We start from the raw sequence: 21,929 nt of genomic DNA on the forward strand, positions 1-21,929 counted from the left end.
CACTTTACTCTAGAATATTTTGAGATGCCGGAGAGTTCATGGTCAATTCAATGACTATAAAGTGCCTAGGTCATGAGACAGTAATACAAGGCACACTCATCACTCTTCTACTACAGTACTTGACAGTTGGTATGAGGAGTTTGTGCTGATCAGCAGTGTTTGACTTTTGCCAAATGTAATGCATCGCATTTTTGCCAAATATCTCCACTTTGGTCCCATGTGTCATCTGTTTCAGAAGTCTTTTGGTTTGTTCAAATGTACCTTTGCCAACTTTAGCCATTTTGCCATGCTCTCTTTAGAAAGAAGAGGGTTTCTCTTGACAACCTTTCCAAGCAAACCATACTTCTTCAGTCTTTCTTTTTTTATGAGCTTGAAGATTTAACATGCTTACTGAGGCTTTAGAGTTTGAGCTGTAGCTCTTGGGATTATTGCAAGTTCTCTGAGCATTGCACAGTCTGACCTTGAGATGAATATACTGGAACATCCACTGCTTAAAAGATTGTCAACTGTCTTGAATGTTTTCCACTTGTAACTTGATCTTTCTTGCTGTAGAAAGATGGACTACGAATTGTTTAGAAATAGCTTTATAACCATTGCCAGATTGCTAGGTGACAAAAAATTGCTTCTCTAAGATCATTGCTAATGTCTTTACTGCTTAGTATTGTGTTAAACACCAGAATGCTCCAAATCATCAAACTACCAAATCTTCTGCTTTTATACACACATGACACCATAATGAGCCTGTGATCTTCATTGCCCATCGGCCCGGATAGTGTTCTCCAGGATCTCAGATAACCCCAGTAGCTGAGACCCTGAAGATTTTCGAACTCTGGGGGGGGGGCATTATAAACTTAGCCCCGATCGCAGTTTTAAAATAGTGAAGCGGGAATAAGGCCCCTTAGTGGCCGCCATTTTAATGCTTATCAGCTGTCATTAAGGGGTTAACATATCGGTATGGTCAAATTATTATCAATTGTTTATAGAAGTAACATCATTTTTGTACAGTCCATTTTCATTTTTTTTTTTTCATTTGAAACAATTTTTGAACCATAATTCAGAAACAATGCCTGGTTTTCATTAGTTGATGTTCAGTAAATTTAACTCGAAAATGTTTCAAGTTTTCAGTGACCATGTTGTTCTTTCTTCAACAGAAGGCAACCAACAATTTTGTCCGTGTGTGTAGATGTGGTCACACCTGCAGACTAGCAATTAATCAAGGAACTAGCAGCATCTGGTTGCTACTTACTCTCTTAGCAGCCAGGTGTTGCCATTCCAAAAGTAAGGGTATACTTCATTTTTCACACACAGCTTTTGCATTATGACCTAGTTTTCGTTAAATAATGACAGTGTAATTTGTTATTTGTTGTTGTTCAGCTAAGGTTGTATATACCTTATTTTCAGACCTTATTTTAGGACCAGATGGTTTTTTTTTATTATGTCCTGATCAGTAAAACCAGAGAATTCAAAGAGGATGTATTTAGTTTTTCTCATAACTTTATATACTATGTACATTATATGTGGTTTTATGTGTGGAAATGAGTCCATGTATATATTTATATTTATTCTTGCACCTGTATGATATTGTGAGGTTTCATCGGCACATTATGGTATTGCAGGAAGTGTTAATGCTGTAGATTTGTGCCCGTGATATCAAGACCTTGATGTGCTGGTCGCTATTAGGGCCTGTTCGCATAATGTTTGTCCATGTTTAACATGAATTTTCCCAACATACACATTAAATGTGTACATATGTTTCCATTGCTATACAAGGTTCAAAAGAGTGATGTTTTGGCATCTAACAGACATCTAAAGGGGGGAAAATAAGTATTTGATACACTGCTGATTTTGAACGTTTTCACATCTACAAAGAATGGAGAGGTCTGTAATTTTTATCGTAGGTACACTTCAACTGTGAGAGACAGAATCTAAAAATAAAAACAGAAAATCACATTGTAGGATTTTAAAATAATTTAATTGCATTTTATTCCATGAAATAAGTATTTGATCACCTACGAACCAGAAAGAATTATGGTTCGCACAGACCTATTCGTTTTTCTTTTAAGAAGCCCTCCTATTCTGCACTCATTATCTGTATTAATTGCACCTGTTTTAACTCATTACCTGTATTAAAGACACCTGTCCACACACTCAATCAATCACACTCCAACCTCTCCACCATGGCCAAGATCAAAGAGCTGTCTAAGGACACCAGGGACAAAATTGTAGACCTGTACAAGACTGGGATGGGCTACAGGACAATAGGCGAGCAGTTTGTTGAGAAGACAACAAGATGAAAATGGAAGAAACACAAGATGACTGTAAATCTTCCTCGGTCTGAGGCTTCATGCAAGATCTTACCTCGTGGGGTACGGATGATACTGAAAAAGATCAAGAATCAGCCCAGAACTACATGGGAGGGCTTGGTCAATGACCTGAAGAGAGATGGGACCATAGTCACAAACATTACCATTAGTAACACACTATGCCATGATGGATTAAGATCTGCAGGGCATGCAAGATCCCCCTGCTCATGCCAGAACATGTCCAGGCTCGTTTGAAGTTTGCCAGTGCCCATCTGGATGATCCAGAGGAGGCATGGGAAAAGGTCATGTGGTCAGATGAGGGCAAAATAGAACTTTTTGGTATCAACTGCACTCGCCATGTTTGGAGGAAGAAGAAGGATGAGTACAACCTCAAGAACACCATCCCAACCATGAAGCATGGTGGGGGAAACATCATACTTTGGGGGTGCATTTCTGCAAAGGGAACAGGACGAATGCACCGGATTGAAGGGAGGATGGATGGAGTCATGTATCGCAAGATTTTTGCCAACAACCTCCTTTCCTCAGTAAGAGCATTGAAGATGGGTCATGGCTGGGTCTTCCAGCATGAAGCATCCGTAAGAAGCATTTCAAGGTCCTGGAGTGGCATAGCCAGTCTCCAGATCTCAACCCAATAGAAAATCTTTGGAGGGAGGTGAAACTCAATGTTGCCCAGCAACAGCCCTGAAACCTGAAAGATCTGGAAAAGATCTGTATGGAGGAGTGTCCAGATCTGTATGGAGGATTGAGCCAAAATCACTGAAAACTTGGTTAAGATCTATAGAAAATGTCTGACCTCTGTAATTGGAAACAAAGATTTCTGTACCAAATATTAAGTCTTGTTTTTCTATTGTATGAAATACTTATTTCATGCAATAAAATGCAAATTAATTATATAAAAATCATACAATGTGATTTTCTGGATTTTTTTCGATTCTGTCTCTCACAGGTGAAGTGTACCTACGATAAAAATTACAGACATCTCCATTCTTTGTAGGTGAAAAAACTTGCAAAATCGACAGTGTATCAAATACTTATTTTCCCCACTGTATATATTTCACTACCACCCCTCCCAAAAAAATCTATATAATGTATATATGGAATAGTGCAGTAGATCATGCTATTTAACACCTTAAGGACCGAGCCACTTTGTACGTTAGTGACCGAGCCTCATTTTTAAAATCTGACCAGTGTCATTTTATGAGGTAATAACTCTGGAACGCTTCAACATATTCCAGTGGTTCTGAGACTGTTTTTCGTGACACATTGTACTTCATTTTGGTGGTAAACTTTTATTAAAATATTTTGTGCTTATTTATGAAAATATGGAAAATTTGACAAAAAGATTGGAAAATGTCACAATTTTCAAACTTTGAATTTTTATGCCTTTAAATCATATAGCTATGTCACACAAAATACTTAATCAATAACATTTCCATATGTCTACTTTACATTAGCATCATTTAGAAGTTAGAAGGGTTAAAACTTTTTAGGGACCACGTCACATTTGAAGGGACTTTGAGGAGCTATATGACAGAAAAAATCCAGAAGTGACACCATTTTAAAACTGCACCCCTCAAGGTGCTCAAAACCACATTCAATCAGTATATTAACCATTTAGATGCATCGCAGGAATTAAAACAATGTGGAAGGAAAAAAATGAACATTTTACTTTTAACCACAAAAATATTGCTTTAGCCCCAAATTTTTAATTTTCAAAAGGGTAAGAGGAGAAAATGGACCATACAATTTGTTATCCAAATTGTCCTGAGGGTGTCTAAGGGTGCATTGAGCATATTGACAGTTTGACACCACATATGTTTCACAAAATTTTATACCATTGAGCGGTGAAGAAAAAAAAAAATTTACCACTATAATGTTGTTTTAGCCCCAGATTTTACATTTTTACAAGGTGAAATAGGTAAAAATGACCATATAACAATTTTTGTGAACATGGCAATACCCCATATGTGGCTGTACAATACTCTTTGGCCATGAGAGACGGTGAACTATTTGACTCTTGGAGAACAAATTTTCATAGAATAGTTTGCGGATTCCATTTACAGAGCCCCTTAGTGCCAGAAAAGCAAATATCCTCCCTCAATTGACACCAATTTGGAAATTACATCCCTCTGGGAATTCATCTACAGGTGTAGTGATGATTTTGCTAGCAATGGATGCTGCTAAGTGAAAATGCAAATATGCCACTGTAGTGTTCAGTATGTTGTAGTGCCCAGTACAGCTCATGCTTCTGGAGTCACGCACCCTGTAAATGAAGTGGACTCTCATTACTAAAGAAATGCCAAACATGTGGACACTAAATGTGGTTTATGCACACGGGGCTCAGAAGGGTGGAGGGCATTTGGATTTGAGAGCGCAGAATTTGCTGGATATCTTTTGGTGGGTGAGGAGCCATAACGCTTTTCCAAAGCCTTTCTGCTACCAGAAATGTAGAGGTCCCCTACATTTCCATTGACAGATGATGAAAGTGAGTGGGGGCTTTTTTTGTGGATTGAGTTGATGCTTTAACTGGGAACATTTTTCATAACTTTTTCAATCACATTTATCCTGCGCTCTACGCTGAGCACTTACATCCAGGTTTCCATCCTGAGGGTTCCATTCACTACAATGAGGCAGCAGAGTCACTCTGGACTCCATCTGGCCTCTGCTCAGCAGTGTCTTTTTCAGAGGTGCACAAAACTGTGGCTGACCGCACGCTTAAAAAGATAGACACTGCTTGATCATAGGTCAGACAGCTTCCACAGTGTCTCCATCTGCCTCATTACAGAGAATTTTCCATTGGAGGTTCCATCTGAATCATGTATTTCAGAAAATTACATGTAAACCACAGTATAAGACAGGGGCGGACATACCGCCGGTGCAGCTGCATCGGGGCCCGAGCGACAGGGGGGGCCCTAAAAGCCTGAGGGAAATCAGCGACACGTGGTCACTGACAGCCAGCACCGGCATCAAGGCAAGGAGGAGAAGGACAGGGGGGCCCGCTTGGCTTTCTGCATGCTGCAGCGCGCATATACTCTCGCTCTGAGATGGGCCCTCCTGCTGTGCACTGTCACTTACTTGATGCTGCGACGGAGTGTGGTCTCTATGGAGACGGCGGAGGCCGGAGGGAGATATTTCACTGAGTTGGAGGGACTCTGTGAGTGACAGAGACTCTGTGAGTGACAGAGACTCTGTGAGTGACGCTGTTGCTCAGGATTCCCTGCCGCTGCTGTGCGTGTGCGTACTCCTCTCTCCTTGATCCACAGGACTGAGAGTGATTATAAGATGAGGGGGGAACTCGAGGAGAGAAGGGTTTGCAATGGCACAACCAGGCAGGGTAGGTAGGGGAGGGAAAGAAATTAAGTTAATGAAATGATTATGCTGCAGTCAGTGCAGTACACTGAGGGTTGGACCAGAGCGGCCCCTTGTACAGCCTCAAAGAAATAAAGTTATATGCACCTGCAACTGCACAATGAGCATTGCCTCTCAGACTTACAAGCACGTCTGTGATTGGCTGACAGGAGATGACTTGCAAGTCTGCTGTGTGGTGCCCTGGCCTGTAGTCGCAAATTGGAGTAGCAGGAAGGCTGAGGAAGCTGCTGCAGAGGAAGAGTGGATGGACCATCCCCAGCATCAGGATTTGAATAATTCACACAGTGTAAGAACATTGTTTAGAAAAAAAAATAAATAAATTTATAAATTATGTTGGCCAAGTAGTGAGCACTTAAGGACAGTGAGATAGCCCCATATTCTGTGCACAGTGGCTGCTAGTGACTTGCACTAGCCTGGTCTGTATCAGGCTGCAATCTCTTTTCCATAGAGAAGGGCAGGAATGTCAAACTCAAACACACTGAGGGACAAAATTAACAACTTGGACAAAGTCACAGGCCCAGCCGACAATCAGTATACAGTATAATGACCCCACACAGTCCTTCATACAGAACAGAATAATGGGCCCCACGTAGTCCTTCATACAGAATAATGGGCCCCACATAGTCCTCCATACAGAATAATGGGCTCCACATAGTCCTGCGTACAGAATAATGGGCCCCACATAGTCCTGCGTACAGACTAATGGGCCCCACAGAGTCATGCGTACAGAATAATGGGCCCCACAGAGTCCTGCGTACAGAATAATGGGCCCCACATAGTCCTGCATACAGAATAATGGGCCCCACATAGTCCTGCGTACAGAATAATGGGCCCCACATAGTCCTGCGTACAGAATAATGGGCCCCACATAGTCCTGCGTACAGAATAATGGGCCCCACATAGTCCTGCGTACAGAATAATGGGCCCCACATAGTCCTCCTTACAAAATAATGGGTCCCACATAGTCCTCCATACAGAATAATGGGCCCCACATAGTCCTCCATATAGAATAATGGGCCCCACATAGTCCTCCATACAGAATAATGGGCCCCACATAGTCCTCCATACAGAATAATGGGCCCCACATAGTCCTCCATACAGAATAATGGGCCCCACATAGTCCTCCATACAGAATAATGGGCCCCACATAGTCCTCCATACAGAATAATGGGCCCCACATAGTCCTCCATACAGAATAATGGGCCCCACATAGTCCTACATGTTACAGCCAAAACCTGCTGCTCCAACACCAATTGTTAACCTGTTAAACGCCAATGTCAAACTCTGACATCCGCATTCAATATGTGCCGGTAGAGGCCGTCCTTCTAAGCACCCATCGGCACACCCGTGACGTGATCGTGGGTCACCAATGGGTTGCTATGACAGCAGGGGGTCTGCTGAAGACCTCCGTGTTTGTCATTACAGAGCTCTTTTGAAACCCTGCCTGTAGTCGAGTTTCAAAGGAGACCGTGATTTTCACTATATAAAGCGATGCTGTGGCATCACTGTATACACTATATATACTAGCGCAAGCGATCGGAGTTTTGAGAAAAAAAATACAATTCTCTTCACTACAGTATTATGTCCTCCAATATATAAAGTAATGACAGTCTGTACCGCATGATAAGTCATAAGCCATGATAAACACATCCAAATATGACTTATCAATTGTATGACTGCTTTGTGTAATATTCAGTTCTTAAATGTGGAACTTCAATTTATTGTTTAGATTTGATTGTTGTGTTCTAACCTGGTAATAAATATTACAATTTATATGTTTACATAACTTTGTCGTGATATGGATAGGGAGGGGGGGCCCGGAAACATTTCTTGCACAGGGGCTCTCTGTAGTCTATGTCCGTCCCTGGTATAAGAGATCAATGTAGAGTGCAGGATAAATGTGAGCCAAACCTTACTGCAATTTTTGGGAGGCAAAATAAACAAATCAACAGAATATTTATTACACCTTTCCTCGTAGAAGTGATTAGATTACTTTATTCTCCTGGTCGGTGCAATTACAGCAATACCAGATTTATATATTTCTTATGTTTGGCTGCTATCACACACTAAAAAATGCTTTTTTTTTGCAAAAACAAGTTTTTGCATCACCATATGTTAAGTGCTATAATTTTTCTATATTCATGCCAACTGATTCATGGTAGGACTTGTTTTTTTGTCGGACGAGTTGACGTTTTTATTGGTACCATTTTTTGACTGCTTTCTATTCCGATTTTTGGGGAGGCAGAATGAACAAAATCCAGCAATTCAGGAATTGATTTTTTCCTTTTTTATGCCGTTCATTGTATGGTAAAAGTGATAAGGCAGCTTTATTCTTTGGGTCCGTACGATTACAGCGATACCACATTTATATACCGTATTTTTCAGACTATAAGACGCACTTTTTTCCTCCAAAATTTTGAAGGAAAGTGGGGGGTGCGTCTTATAGTCTGAATGTATGGCTGTATATGGTGGCTGTATATATATATATGGTGCCTGTGGGTGGTGTGTGGGGGAGTGGCAGTGGCGGAGGAGTGGGCACAGGAGGCAGGAGCTGCAGCCTAAACTGTGCCCGCTACTATAGAAAAAGAATATTCACTGCTCCCCACGCTAATAGCGCTCACACTGTACCCGCAGCGTGGCTTCTGCAGCGACCGACGGTCAGCGTGCACTTTAATACAGGGCAAACAGACCGCCGGCGGCTGCAGAAGCCGTGCTGCGGGTACAGTGGAAGCGCTATTAGGGAGAATGAAGGGTCACTGCTCCCCACGCACACAGTCCCGGCATGGGGAGCTGTGACTCTTCCGGCACAGCAACTCAAAGTGTGAGGGCGCCGTGTGCGGCTTACACTGTGACATGCTGTACTGGCAGCAGAGCAGGACACAGCACTGGAACACAGGGAAGAAAGGTGAGTAGATGTGTTTTTTTTTGTGTGCAGCATGGGATGGGGTGTTCCAAGCATACCAGGAAGAGGGATGAGGGGTGCCAAGCATACCAGGAAGGGGAATGGGGATCAGGGGTGCCATGCACACCAGGATAGGGATCAGGGGTGCCATGCACACCAGGATGGGGATTCAGGGGTGCCATGCACACCGGGATAGGGATTCAGGGGTGCCATGCACACCAGGATGGGGATTCAGGGGTGCCATGCACACCAGGATGGGGATTCAAGGGAGCCATGCAAACCAGGATGGGGATCAGGGGTGCCATGCATACCAGGATGGGGATCAGAGGTGCCATGCATACCAGGATGGGGATCAGGAGTGCCATGCATACCCGGATGGGGATGGGGGCCATGTATAACAGGAAGGAGGGGCCATATATACCAAGATGGAGGATATTGACAGAATTGGGGAACATTACCCTTATACCAGTGTCAGCAGCAGACCCCCTCCCCCATAACAGTGTATCATGACAACATTTTTTGCTTACATTTTTTTTTCTATTTTCCTCCTCTAAAACCTAGGTACGTCTTATGGTCCGCTGCGATTTATAGTCCGAAAAATACTGTAATTGTTTTTACGTTTCACTGCTTTTACATAATAAAAACTATTTGATAGAAAAAATAATTATTTTTGCTATATTCTGAGAGCTATAGCTTTTTTATTTCTCTGATGATGGAGTGGTATCACAGCTTATTTTTTGCAGGTCAAGATGACGTTTTCAGTGATACTATTTTTATTTCAATTTGACTTTTTGATTGCGTTTTATTCCACTTTTTGTTTGGCTGATTGATGAAAAAGCTTAGTTTCTTGCCAGGCTTTTTTTTTTTTTTTTTATGGTGTTCAATGTAGGGGTTAACAAGTGTTTTATTGGTTGGGTTGTTCCAGACATGGTGATACAAAATATGTGTACTTTTTTTGTTTATTTTTATTTTTTTACAGCAATATATATATTTATGGGTATACACTGTGTTCCAAATTATTATGCAAATAATATTTTCTCAGATTTTCCCAAATTACCTATATGAATTGCAGCCATTGTAATTTTCCAGTCAAATAACTATTAGAGTACAATTGAAAGGTTTTTGTACAAACTGCCTATGATAACAGTATATTTTTAAAAAAATTAAAAACTCAAACTGCACTCAAAATGCATGTTCCAAATTATTATGCACAGCAGAGTTTTCAACCTTTTCATTTTAATAAAGAACAAAAAAATGGTCATTTTTGAAATTATAAGCATTAGCAGGGTATTACAAACTGAAATCAAACAGTTTTCAACTCAAAACTTTATTCTCGGTGATGTTACATTTGCACATAGGACTCCTTGTTCGAAAGGAGCTTCTGAACACTCTTGTCCATTGAATTTGTCAGGTTTTGGATGGTTTCTGCTTTAATTGTTTTGCATGAGGACAGAATACCCTCCCAGAGCTGTTGCTTAGATGTGAACTGCCTCCCGCCATCATAGACACTCCTTTTGATGATGCTCCAGAGGTTCTCAATGGGGTTGAGGTCAGGGGAGCATGGGTGACACACCATAAGTTTGTCCCCTTTTATGCCCATAGCAGCCAGAGATGCAGATGTGTTATGTGCAGCATGAGATGCGGCATTATCATGCATGAAATGATCTCGATGGTCCAGATGGATGGAGTGGAGGATGGCTGGTTGATGGACACCCCATGCAAACACAGCTACGGCGCTAACAAGGAGGAGGTGGAGTAATGTTTTGGGCTGGAATCATGGGGAGAGAAATTGTCGGCCCTTTTAGGATCCCTGAAGGGGTAAAGATGAACTCCATAATGTATGTTGAGTTTCTCAAACAGCACTTCCTTCCATGGTTCAAGAAGAAGAACCGTGCATTCCGCAGCAAGATCATTTTCATGCATGATAATGCCCCGTCTCATGCTGCACATAACACATCTGCATCTCTGGCTGCTATGGGCATGAAAGGGGACAAACTTATGGTGTGGCACCCATGCTCCCCTGACCTCAACCCCATTGAGAACCTCTGGAGCATCATCAAAAGGAGTGTCTATGATGGCGGGAGGCAGTTCACATCTAAGCAAAAGCTCTGGGAGGGTATTCTGTCCTCATGCAAAACAATTAAAGTTGAAACCATCCAAAACCTGACAAATTCAATGGACGAGAGAGTTCAGAAGCTCCTTTCGAACAAGGGGTCCTATGTGCAAATGTAACATCATCTAGAATAAAGTTTTGAGTTGAAAACTGTAATAACCTGCTAATGCTTATAATTTCAAAAATGACCATTTTTTTGTTCTTTATTAAAATGAAAAGGTTGAAAACTCTGCTGTGCATAATAATTTGGAACATGCATTTTGAGTGCATATTGAGTTTTTAAATTTTTTTTTAAAAATATACTGTTATCATAGGCAGTTTGTACAAAAACCTTTCAATTGTACTCTAATAGTTATTTGACTGGAAAATTACAATGACTGCAATTCATATAGGTAATTTGGGAAAATCTGAGAAAATATTATTTGCATAATAATTTGGAACACAGTGTAATATTATTTTCATTTTTTTTATTTTGCAATATTTTTTAAAAAAATATTTCCTTTATGGAACTTTAAGTTTTATTAGTCTGATTGTGAAAATAATACATTGCAATGCATTATACCTATCAGTATTACTCTGACAGAAGTCTCTTAGATTATGCTCCTGGCATGGTCTAACAGGCTTGCCAAAACTGACTGACTCTGAGGTCATGATAAGGGCCTTAGGTTGCCATGACAGCGATCGGAAACTCGCAGTGATGTCATGGGGCACCGATCAGACTGGTGAGGGAGTACCCCTCCCTCTCCTAGCCTCCAGAATGCTGCAATTGACTTCAATCATGGCATTTAGGGTTTTAAACAGACAAATACAGACCAGGAACTACTCCTCTCAGTGACAGCTAGGTTTTGGCTGTCAAGTAAACTGATCTCACAGCGGAGTACGTGCGTGCACAGCTCCTGTGCTGGACACAATTCCCATGACATACCCATACGTCAAAGATCGGGAAACCCTATCTTATCGTATGGGTGGGTCAAAGGTCATGAAGGGGTTAAATGTCAGCTCCTTATGAGCTATGCTTTGAATAGAGCTAATTAGCAAGCAGGTCTGTGGTATCTCACGCTGGACATCAGAGAATTTGTCAAGTGAACATTTTTTCCATCTGTAAATATGTATGCATATGATGACTTTTATAGCTTTGGTATGGAGGGGAGAATCACACTTCTTGTGTAGGGGCCCACCAGTGTCAGTGTCTGCCTGTGAAGGGACTAAACCTATGCCTTGATTTCAACTATACACCAGTGGAATGGTACTATGTATACCTGCCAGCATTACTTCTTGCACCCTTGTGAGTTTGTGGGCGATGGAGGATTAGAATTACCATCACTCAACGCTAGTTGTTTGGAGCCATGCTTCAAATTTTATTGCTACTATTGACTGTTCATGTTCCCCCTGATATTGGCAAATTAATTCTACAAACTAACTCCACATAAAATGATAGTTTGTGATATTTACTGGTAGTCCTCGTTGACCTTCCATTCCCGGTGGGCCTGGTTTTCCATCTTCACCCTATAGGAGACAAGAACTATCATGTCATTACTTGTCATTATTATTATTATTATTACTGAAAAATTGGATTAGCAGAGCTATATGGAGTATCCGAGTTAGGGTACTAACTCACTTGAACCAATGATATTCAATGAGGCAGTGCAAATCTGCAATTTTTTTTCTCCTAGTTCCAAAGATCAGGAAAATTACATTAACCCAGCACAGGAAGTTCATCAATTGTGACAACTAATGTGAACAAATAAAAAAAACATGCCTCTATGGAAATCAACAAAATGCCACATAGCATGAATGTTGAAATTCTGCTTGTCCTGGTTCAACAAAAGCCCGAATTGTGGGACATTAGGGATGCTGGCTATGTGGGCCACAGTCACCGGCAGGCAGCATTGGTGTATATTAGTGTTGAGCGAGTATGTTCTATTAACCCTTTCGCCGAGTATGCTCGTGCCGAGCTCCGTATTTACAGATGCTCGGTGATATGGTTGAATCGCTCCTGTGTGCATGATATGCAACTGTTTGACAGTTTTATTATATGTGAGGAATGTCTATTTCTTACACATTCCTCACATGTAATAAAGCTGTCAAACAGTTGCAAATCATGCACACGGGAGGGATTCAACCATATCACCGAGCAGCTGTAAATACTCGGATCTCGGCCCGAGCATACTCGGACAGAACATACTCGCTCAACCCTAGTGTATATGTAACATGCAGCTAGGTAGGCAACAATGACACTGAGGCTGGATTATATTTCAACAACGCTTTACTTAGTAGAGATCAGGAAAATTGTAGTAAACTTAGTCAATAAGAAAAATAGCAAGTGTAAGGTTGAAGTCTCTTAAGCTGGATGGGTTTTAAATAGGGGCAACAGGCCACAATGGCAATAATCAATCAGTTTCTTAATACTTGCAGTCACATGTGGCGGATCCCGGGCTTCCAAATCTTGCTGCTATTGCCTCTGAGGGTCGTGTCCTCTTTTTCTGCTCTGCAGCTTGCACATGTGCTCTTTATGGGGCAGGCCCTGGTGCAGGATTCCTTCTCTGCTGTACACAGTCTTTGTACCTGGTCACTCTGCCTTGCTATCATTTTCTAGGATCAGTCACAGTCTGTCTCCAGTTCTCCTGCACTGCTGGGGTGGCCTGCTGTCTTCACCAGTTGCTGTGATTCTGCCGGCTCCTCTCTTTCTCCCTCTCTGTTCCATTAGAGTTCTCTGCAACAACTGATCCTTGAGGCTGATCACAAACTGATCACGTAGCACAATTACAGTGTTAATGAGAGAACTAGTCCCCTGATCTTCTTTCTTCTGAAGCATAGCCATCAATCCCTGTAGACTGTTAGCAAACTGCAGCAGGGTCTCACCTTCCTTTTGATGTTGGGTGAATAATTTCTTGCGCAGTATGACCTCAGAAGATGTGTCAGCAAACATATCCTCCAAAATATATATGCAGCCAATTACACCTTCATTTTGGCGACAGCTTACAACAGGTTCAAAATGACATGAGTAAGTACGGGCAATTTGAACAGTACAATCTGATTGAATTGTTAAATTTCTAATTTACTTTCAACAAAAGCACAATATTAAACCAAAAACATTATGTGCAACCAAAAAGAGCCCAAAAATATTAGCGTAAAGCCATAAGCAAATGTACAGTCACCAGCAACACAACATCTTACATTTCTAAGGCTTTAACAAAGTCGCACAACCTTCCATAATTTTGATGGGGCAATTAGAGTTTGATGCAAGTAGTTTGTTGAAACATATAATGACCAGTGTGAGCACATCCATGGGTTCAAACATTAAAGAGCTGCAATACTGACCACCAAACAACATTTTTGGACTATTGCTATAATACACTCATGTATAACATTCGTGCTCTAAATTTATAAATGTGTTTGAAATTCTTGACCCATACCAATTTGAAAACACACCCATACTAGCAATGATCTTTAAATCCACATTATACATGTTATTTCTAAGAGCATTCCTAAATAGAAATTGAAACAAATCTCTTGCACTTGTCTTCCCAGTGAGTGATGTGATTAGACAATGGAGGAGCAGCCGGGACCAAAACCGCCGGGAGTGCCAACAACGTAGCAGGATTAGGGGTGTGGCCATGAAGAAAAGGCCATACATATATTATGATTGGCTCCAGTTTTTGGCTCCAGTTTTTGGCTCCAGTCCTGGATCTTTGCCAGTAAGTGCATACCTTTTTTGATCAGATGTGGTAATGTTTTCATAAATTATTCTACTATTAAAATCTTTTTTGATCTCTCATCTCTGACATTGTAGATCTGAAACCAAAAGAAGGGAAATAATGTCTAGCTTGGAGGTGCAGGAGCCAGTACGTAAAATCAAGGTGGAGGCTGGATCGGAGGTCCAACAAGAAGAGGAGCCTGGAGTGAGCAGCAGAACACCGCTGCTCCTGGACACCTTTCCTCACGCACCAACAATCCTGTAACGAGCCTGCCGAAGGAGTGACCTCCGCACCATCACTGGCAAATGTGATATAGATAGGATTTCCCTATCTAGGTTGACCTGTCAGTGATGATGGGGAGGAGGCTTTTTCACTCAGCCTGGCCCAATATTTCACCCATATTCCAAGGGCTTGGAAGCTGCTGACCAGGGCCACCCTCCAAATTGTACTAGATGCCGCCTTGCCACCCAACTCTCCAATAGTGGTTTTTGAATTCTTAGAGAGGTGTCAGCTTTCGGAGGAAAATCAAAACAGTCCCATGGTTTTGGAAGACGCAGCCCAGTCAGCAGCCCAACCATGTCTACAGCGACAACCACTCTCCCAATCATCTCTCCAGCCACCACAACCCTCCCAACCATCTCTTCAGCCACAAACTCCCTCAACACCATGTTTCCTGCCCCAAACGCCCTCGGCTTCTAGGCATCAGGGCCAGTACCCACAAGGCCAGGCCAGGGAAAGAGCCTGGAATTTTGTGGTGAGGTGCCTCTGCTGCATAAGATTAGCAGGGAATCACAGCAGAAGGGTGATTTATTTGGCCTACACCACCCTTACCTAGACACCCCTCCTGCACATGGTCAATAGTTCATTTATATTACTGACTTATATAGTGCCATCAATTCCACAATGATTTACAGACATTATTGGCGCTGTCCAAATGGGCTCACAATCTAGACACCCTATAAGTATGCCTTTGGAGTGTGGCAGGAAACCGGAGTACCCGAAGGAAACCCACACGAACACGGTGAGAATATACAAACTTCTTGCAGATGTTGTCCTTGATGGGATTTGAACACAGGACCCCGGCGCTTCAAAAGCTGTAGTGCTAACTACTGAGCCACTGTGCTGCCCACACCCTTCAGCCCACTTCCCTTAATATCATCTGATGTCTCCACACCACAGGCTGCTCCCCCACCTTATTTTACCCCTACACCTGTCCCTCAGTATGCTCCCCCTCCATTTTTTTTTTAAATTTGTAATGATTTTGGTTTGTTAATATACCAGTATTCCCTTTTTTCACCCTTTTTAAATTTAAATTATTTTGCCATATAGGAACAATAGGGCACACGTTGCCCTTATTGGTCATTTTTTATTGATTAAAAATGTGTTTCAATTTATCTAGAATAGTTTGTGTTTTATTTTACATCAACCAGGTAAAATTCAAATTATCTCAACAACATATCACAAAACACACATTTTGCTTAGATGACACTATAACATGGTTATTAACAAGCATCACTTCAGGCCAAGCAACATGAGTGTCCTGGCATGGAGAAATTCCCTCTGGTGTAATACTGTTTAATCAAAGCCAACATATTCATATTTACATGTGATGTCAGAAGGGTTTCGGCGTCTCTAGCCAACATGTGGGGCTGTACTAGAATTGGGGCCGAGGTCTCAATGTTGCAGCACATACTCAGGATTATCGTGGACACAGCTCATTATATAATATTATTATTATTTATTTTTTTTGAGCAGTGTGTGTGTATTATAATATATATATATATATATATATATATATATATATATATATATATATATATATATATATATATATATATATATATATATATATATATATATATATACACACACACACATACACACACACACATATACATACACACACTGCTCAAAAAAATAAAGGGAACACTCAAATAACACATCCTAGATCTGAATGAATGAAATATTTTCATTGAATACTTTGTTCTGTACAAAGTTGAATGTGCGGACAACAAAATCACACAAAAATCATCAATGGAAATCAAAATTATTAACCAATGGAGGCCTGGATTTGGAGTCACCCCCAAAATTAAAGTGAAAAAACACACTACAGGCTGATCCAACTTTGATGTAATGTCTTTAAAACAAGTCAAAATGAGGCTTAGTATCGGGTGTGGCCTCCACGTGCCTGTATGACCTCCCTATAACGCCTGGGCATGCTCCTGATGAGGTTGCGGATGGTCTCCTGTGGGATCTCCTCCCAGACCTGGACTAAAGCATCCGCCAACTTCTGGACAGTCTGTGGTGCAACGTGACGTTGGTGGATGGAGCGAGACATGATGTTCCAGATGTGCTTAATCGGATTCAGGTCTGGGGAACGGGCGGGCCAGTCCATAGTCTCAATGCCTTCATCTTGCAGGAACTTCTGACACACTCCAGGCACATGAGATCTGGCATTGTCCTGCATTAGGAGGAACCCAGGGCCAACGCACCAGCATATGGTCTCACAAGGGGTCTGAGGATCTCATCTTGGTACCTAATGGCAGTCAGGCTACCTCTGGCGAGCACATGGAGGGCTGTGCGGCCCTCTAAAGAAATGCCACCCCACACCATTACTGACTTACTGCCAAACCGGTCATGCTGAAGGATGTTGCAGGCAGCAGATCGCTCTCCACAGCGTCTCCAGACTCTGTCACGTCTGTCACATGTGCTCAGTGTGAACCTGCTTTCATCTGTGAAGAGCACAGGGCGCCAGTGGCTACTTTGCCAATCCTGGTGTTTTGTGGCAAATGCCAAGCATCCTGCACGGTGTTGGACTCTGAGCACAACCCCCATCTGTGAACGTCGGGCCCTCTTACCACCCTCATGGAGTCGGTTTCTAACCGTTTGTGCAGACACATGCACATTTGTGGCCTGCTGGAGGTGATTTTGCAGGGCTCTGGCAGTGCTCCTCCTGTTCCTCCTTGCACAAAAGAGGAGGTAACGGTCCTGCTGCTGGGTTGTTGCCCTCCTATGTCTGCCTCCACATCTCCTGATATCTGCTCCATGCTCTGGACACTGTGTTGACAGACACAGCTACCCTTCTTGCCACAGCTCGCAGTGATGTGCCATCCTGGATGAACTTCACTAACGGAGCAACTTCTGTGGAATGTACTGTAGACACCGCCTCATGCTACTGTACCTCTAGGGATGAGAGCAATGGCAAAATGAAAAAGTGACCAAAACAACAGCCAAAAAGGATGAGAACAGAGAAATGGTCTGTGGTCACCACCTGCAGAACCACTCCTTTATAGGGGGTATCTTGCTAATTGCCTATCATTTCTACCAGTTGTCTGTTCCATTTGCACAACAGCAGGAGAAACTGATTCACAATCAGTGTTGCTTCATAACTGCACAGGTAGATTCGACAGAAGTGTTATTGACTTGGGAGTTACATTGTGTTGTTTAAGTGTTCCCTTTGTTTTTTTGAGCAGTGTATATATCTATCTATCTACAGTATATATCTATCTATATATCTATCTCCAGAAACTTATTACAATTACACGTTTTTTGTTGTTATACACATGTTAATTTACTTTTTGTGTATTGGAACAACACAAAAAAACAGAAAAAAAAGATAAATTGGACATCATTTCATGTAATATTACAAAGATGGGCCGGACAAAATTGTTGGCATCCTCAACTTAATATTTTGTTGGCCACCCTTTGGAATAAATAACTGCAATCAATTGCTTCCTATAACCATCAACAAGTTTCTAATACCTCTCAACTGGAATTTTGAAGCACTGTTCTTTTGCAAACTGCTCCATGTCTCTCATATTTGAAGGATGTTTTCTGCCAACCTCAATTTTAAGAACTTTCCACAGGAGTTCAATCTGATTTAGATCCGGACTCATTGCTGGCCACTTCGTTACTCTCCAGCATTTTGTTTCCATTCATTTCTGGGTGCTTCTTGAAGTATGTTTGGGGTCATTGTCCTAATGGAAGACATATGAGCTAAGACGCAAAAACATTTTTCTGACACTGGGCACTACATTGCAACCCAAAATCCTTGAGTAATCTTCAGATTTCACTATGATTTGCATACAGTCAAGTCACCCAGTACCAGAGGCAATGAAACGACCTCAAAACATCTTTGAACTTTTACCATATTTGACTGTAGGTACTGTATTCTTTTCTTTGTAGGTCTCATACCGTTTTTGGTAAACAGTAGATTGATGCGCTTTATCAAAAATCTGCATCTTGGTCTGGTCTGTCCACAAGAAGCTTTTCCAGAAGGATTTAAGCTTTCTCAACTACTTTTTGGCAAACTGCAGTCTAGTTTTTTTATGTCTCTGTGTCAGGAGAGGGGTCCTCCTGGGTCTCCTGCCATAGCGTTTCATTTCATTCAAATGTCGACGTATAGTTTGTGCTGACACTGATGCACCCTGAGCCTGCAGGACAGTTTGAATTTCTTTAGAAATTCATTGGGGCTGCTTATTCACCACCTGGACTATCCTGAGTTACAACTTTTCATCAATTTTTCTCTGCCAGCCAAGTCCAGGGAAATTAGCTGCAGTGCCATAGGTTGCAAACTTCTTGATTATGTTGCACACTGTGTGCAAAGGAACAAGAGTAGAGATGAGCGAACTTGTTCGGAAAACATTCGCCAAGCTCAAAGTTGGCACGAACATTGCACATTCGGATCCATGTTTGGATCCCTGAGCGTTTTTCTCAAAATTGGCAAAATTCAGCCAAAGTTCGGTAAATGATCGAGTTTCCACTAATGCTTTTGTTAGGACTTTGGCTAGGACAGTGGTGCTGTATGATTAGCGGGGGGGGGAGCGAGTTTGATGAGGGGAGGGTGTGGGGAGAGGTCAGAGGCACGGCGGACTGTTATTTATTTATTTTTTAAAATTAACTTAAAGTGTGGAGATTCCAGCAACCAATCAGGGTGCAGAAATTATTCACAACATTCAGATACAAGAGCTTGTGTTGGCGCCACTTTGTCAGTGTAACAGCGCAGAAAGGTTGCTTCTGCTGTTGCTACAGGATAGTCAGATAGTTATCTAAGCAGTTGATTGTCAGTCAGCTAGTTCAGATAATGTGAAGAAATTCACCAGCTCACCTGAGCTCAGACGCCTTGAAGCACGGAAACGAGGAACCACTCGTGAAGTATTCAGGCAATGAAGACAAAAGATTCCAGCTTCATATATAGCCCAAAAATTTATTGAAAAACAGTCTTGACAAAGACCGCAAGTCCCACGTTTGGAACACATTGCTCTGGCTATGGAATATGACTCTGGAATCTAGTTTTAATAGTATTTTTCAATACATTTTTGAACTATATATGAAGCTGGAATCTTTCGTCTTCATTAGCTAGTTCAGATAGATAGGATCCTGAGTGAAATCGACCTTCCAGCATATCAATCCTTTGTGCTAATTGTGTGGTCCAGACACCAGGCCACATTTCAGCATGTAAATCTTTTGTGCAAATATTGTACTCCAGCCAGGAGTCCACATTTCAGAATCTAAATTATTTCTGCTAATAGTGTGGTTCAGAAACCAGGTAACATTTCAGAATCTAAATCCTTTCTTCTAAAAGTGTGGTTCAGAAACCGGCCACATTTCAGAATCTAAATCTTTGCTTCTAATAGCATGGTACAGAAATCAGGCTACATTTCAGCATATAAACCTTTTGTGTTAATATTTTTGTCCAGCCACGAGTCCACATTCCAGAATCTAAATTCTTTTTGCTAATAGTGGGGTCCAGAAACCAGTCCACATTTCAGAATCTAAATCCTTTCTGCTAATAGTGTGGTTCAGAAATCAGTCCACATTTCAGCATATATATATTTTGTGCTAATAGCATGGTCCAGCCACACTATATCAGCAAATGAATACTGAATTTTAATTTAATGACAGGTGACTGACAGGTCTGGGCCTAGGGTTGTGAGATCACTGGTTAAAAGAAGGGAAGAGTACATCCAACATGAGTGGGAAAAAGCAAGGTCGTGGTGGAAGGGGGAACAGGCTTGGCATGCAAGGTGTACGTGGGGTAGGTGGTAATGTTACTGAAAGCTCTACTGAAGAAACACCATCTCGTCCAATCCAAAAGACAACTGACAACTTATGTTACTGGACGAACTACTCCACTCCCTTTCTTTGGTAACCGCACAGTGGTACACCTTGTAGATGAGGGCCAGAAAGAGCATGTGCTCCAGTGGATGACAAGCGCTGCATCAAGTGGCCTCTCCTCCTCTTCCTCAACCTTAACATCACACACAGTACAGTCCTCAGATGTGGCACGCCAATTACCCTTGTTTCCCCCTGCGTCACAAATCTCCACCGCCCAACTGACTGTGGGGAACCACAGATGGGCGAGTCTGCAGAGCTGTTCACACATTCTATTCTGGGGCATCAGAGGTCTGCTCCAAAGGTTCACAAACTCAGGAGGATCAAAGCATCTGCACCGATGCCCACATTTTTTTTTTCAGTTGGATCTGGGGCCGGACGAGGTAGGCTCTGAGCTGAAACGCTTGTCACTGGATGTTAACCTTTTCTTCTCTAAGAAAGCTGTGTCTGCGCTACACCAGCATGTCGCTGACAACATCACTCGTTCCTTGAAAAAAATCAGTGTCTGCTAGGGTGCATTTCACCACTGACACCTGGATAAGCAAGCATGGCCAGGGGCATTACATCTTGCTGACTGGGCACTGGGTAACTCTGGTGGCTGCGGGGGCAGGCAAGGAAGGGGCTGCTCCACAAGTCTTGGAATCTCCAAAGCTTGCGGGACAAACCTCTGTATCTAACAATTCCTCCACTGCTTCTGCCTCCTCCACCTACTCTAGGGCCTCTACCTGCACCCTCAACCTCTGCTGCCTTAATGATACACACATTCAAACAGTGCAGACAAAATCGCCCCCCATCTCAGTACTGCACAGCTAGGGCTCACAGCAATCAATCAGTGTTTAAATTAACTTGTCTTGGAGAATGAAGTCACACAGTTCAAGAGTTGTAGACAATACATCTATCCAGGCCGAGTTTGAGCAATAGCTGTCTCCACTGAACCTGGAGCCAGGGAAGGCCGTGTGCAATAATGGTGCGAACCTGGTCTCGGCCCTACGCCGGGGCAACCTCAAACACGTGCCTTGCATGGCTCACGTTCTCAACCTGGTGGTAGAGAAATTTCTCCGCAACTATTCCGGCCTAGATGCGCTGCTCCAGAAATCATGGGCACTGTGTGCTCACTTCCGCCATTTGCACCCTACGGGTCATCGACTTGCATCTCTACAGAGGTCTTTCGGCCTACCGGTTAACCGGTTGATATGTCATGTGCTGACATGGTGGAATTCCACTGAGCACATGATGCAGTGACTGTGGCAGCAGCAACGAGCCCTGGTGCAGTATGTTATTTTGCATAACCTGGGCCAACGCAGCATGGATATGGTGCAAATCACGCTTGCGGAGTGGGCGCAGATGAAGGACCTCTGCACATTTTTGAAATGGCTACTAAGATGGTTAGCATTGACGCAGAGGAGGAT

At 42.3% G+C, this 21,929-nt stretch overlaps 1 protein-coding gene across 1 annotated transcript in view; it reads right to left on the reverse strand.

Annotated features, from left to right (window-relative positions):
• The window catches only part of COL21A1 (collagen type XXI alpha 1 chain), a 475,958-nt gene that overhangs the window by 108,587 nt on the left and 345,442 nt on the right, over nt 1–21,929 (reverse strand). Inside the window, exon 18 of the mRNA XM_073675431.1 lies at nt 12,161–12,214. Within this exon, the coding sequence (XP_073531532.1) occupies nt 12,161–12,214 (54 nt within the window). The remainder of the gene's footprint in view (nt 1–12,160; nt 12,215–21,929) is intronic.

This window comes from Phyllobates terribilis, unplaced genomic scaffold (assembly GCF_046119375.1).
Source record: "Phyllobates terribilis strain yellow unplaced genomic scaffold, ASM4611937v1 Scaffold_3__8_contigs__length_932513732, whole genome shotgun sequence".
Classification (NCBI taxonomy): Eukaryota; Metazoa; Chordata; class Amphibia; order Anura; family Dendrobatidae; genus Phyllobates; species Phyllobates terribilis.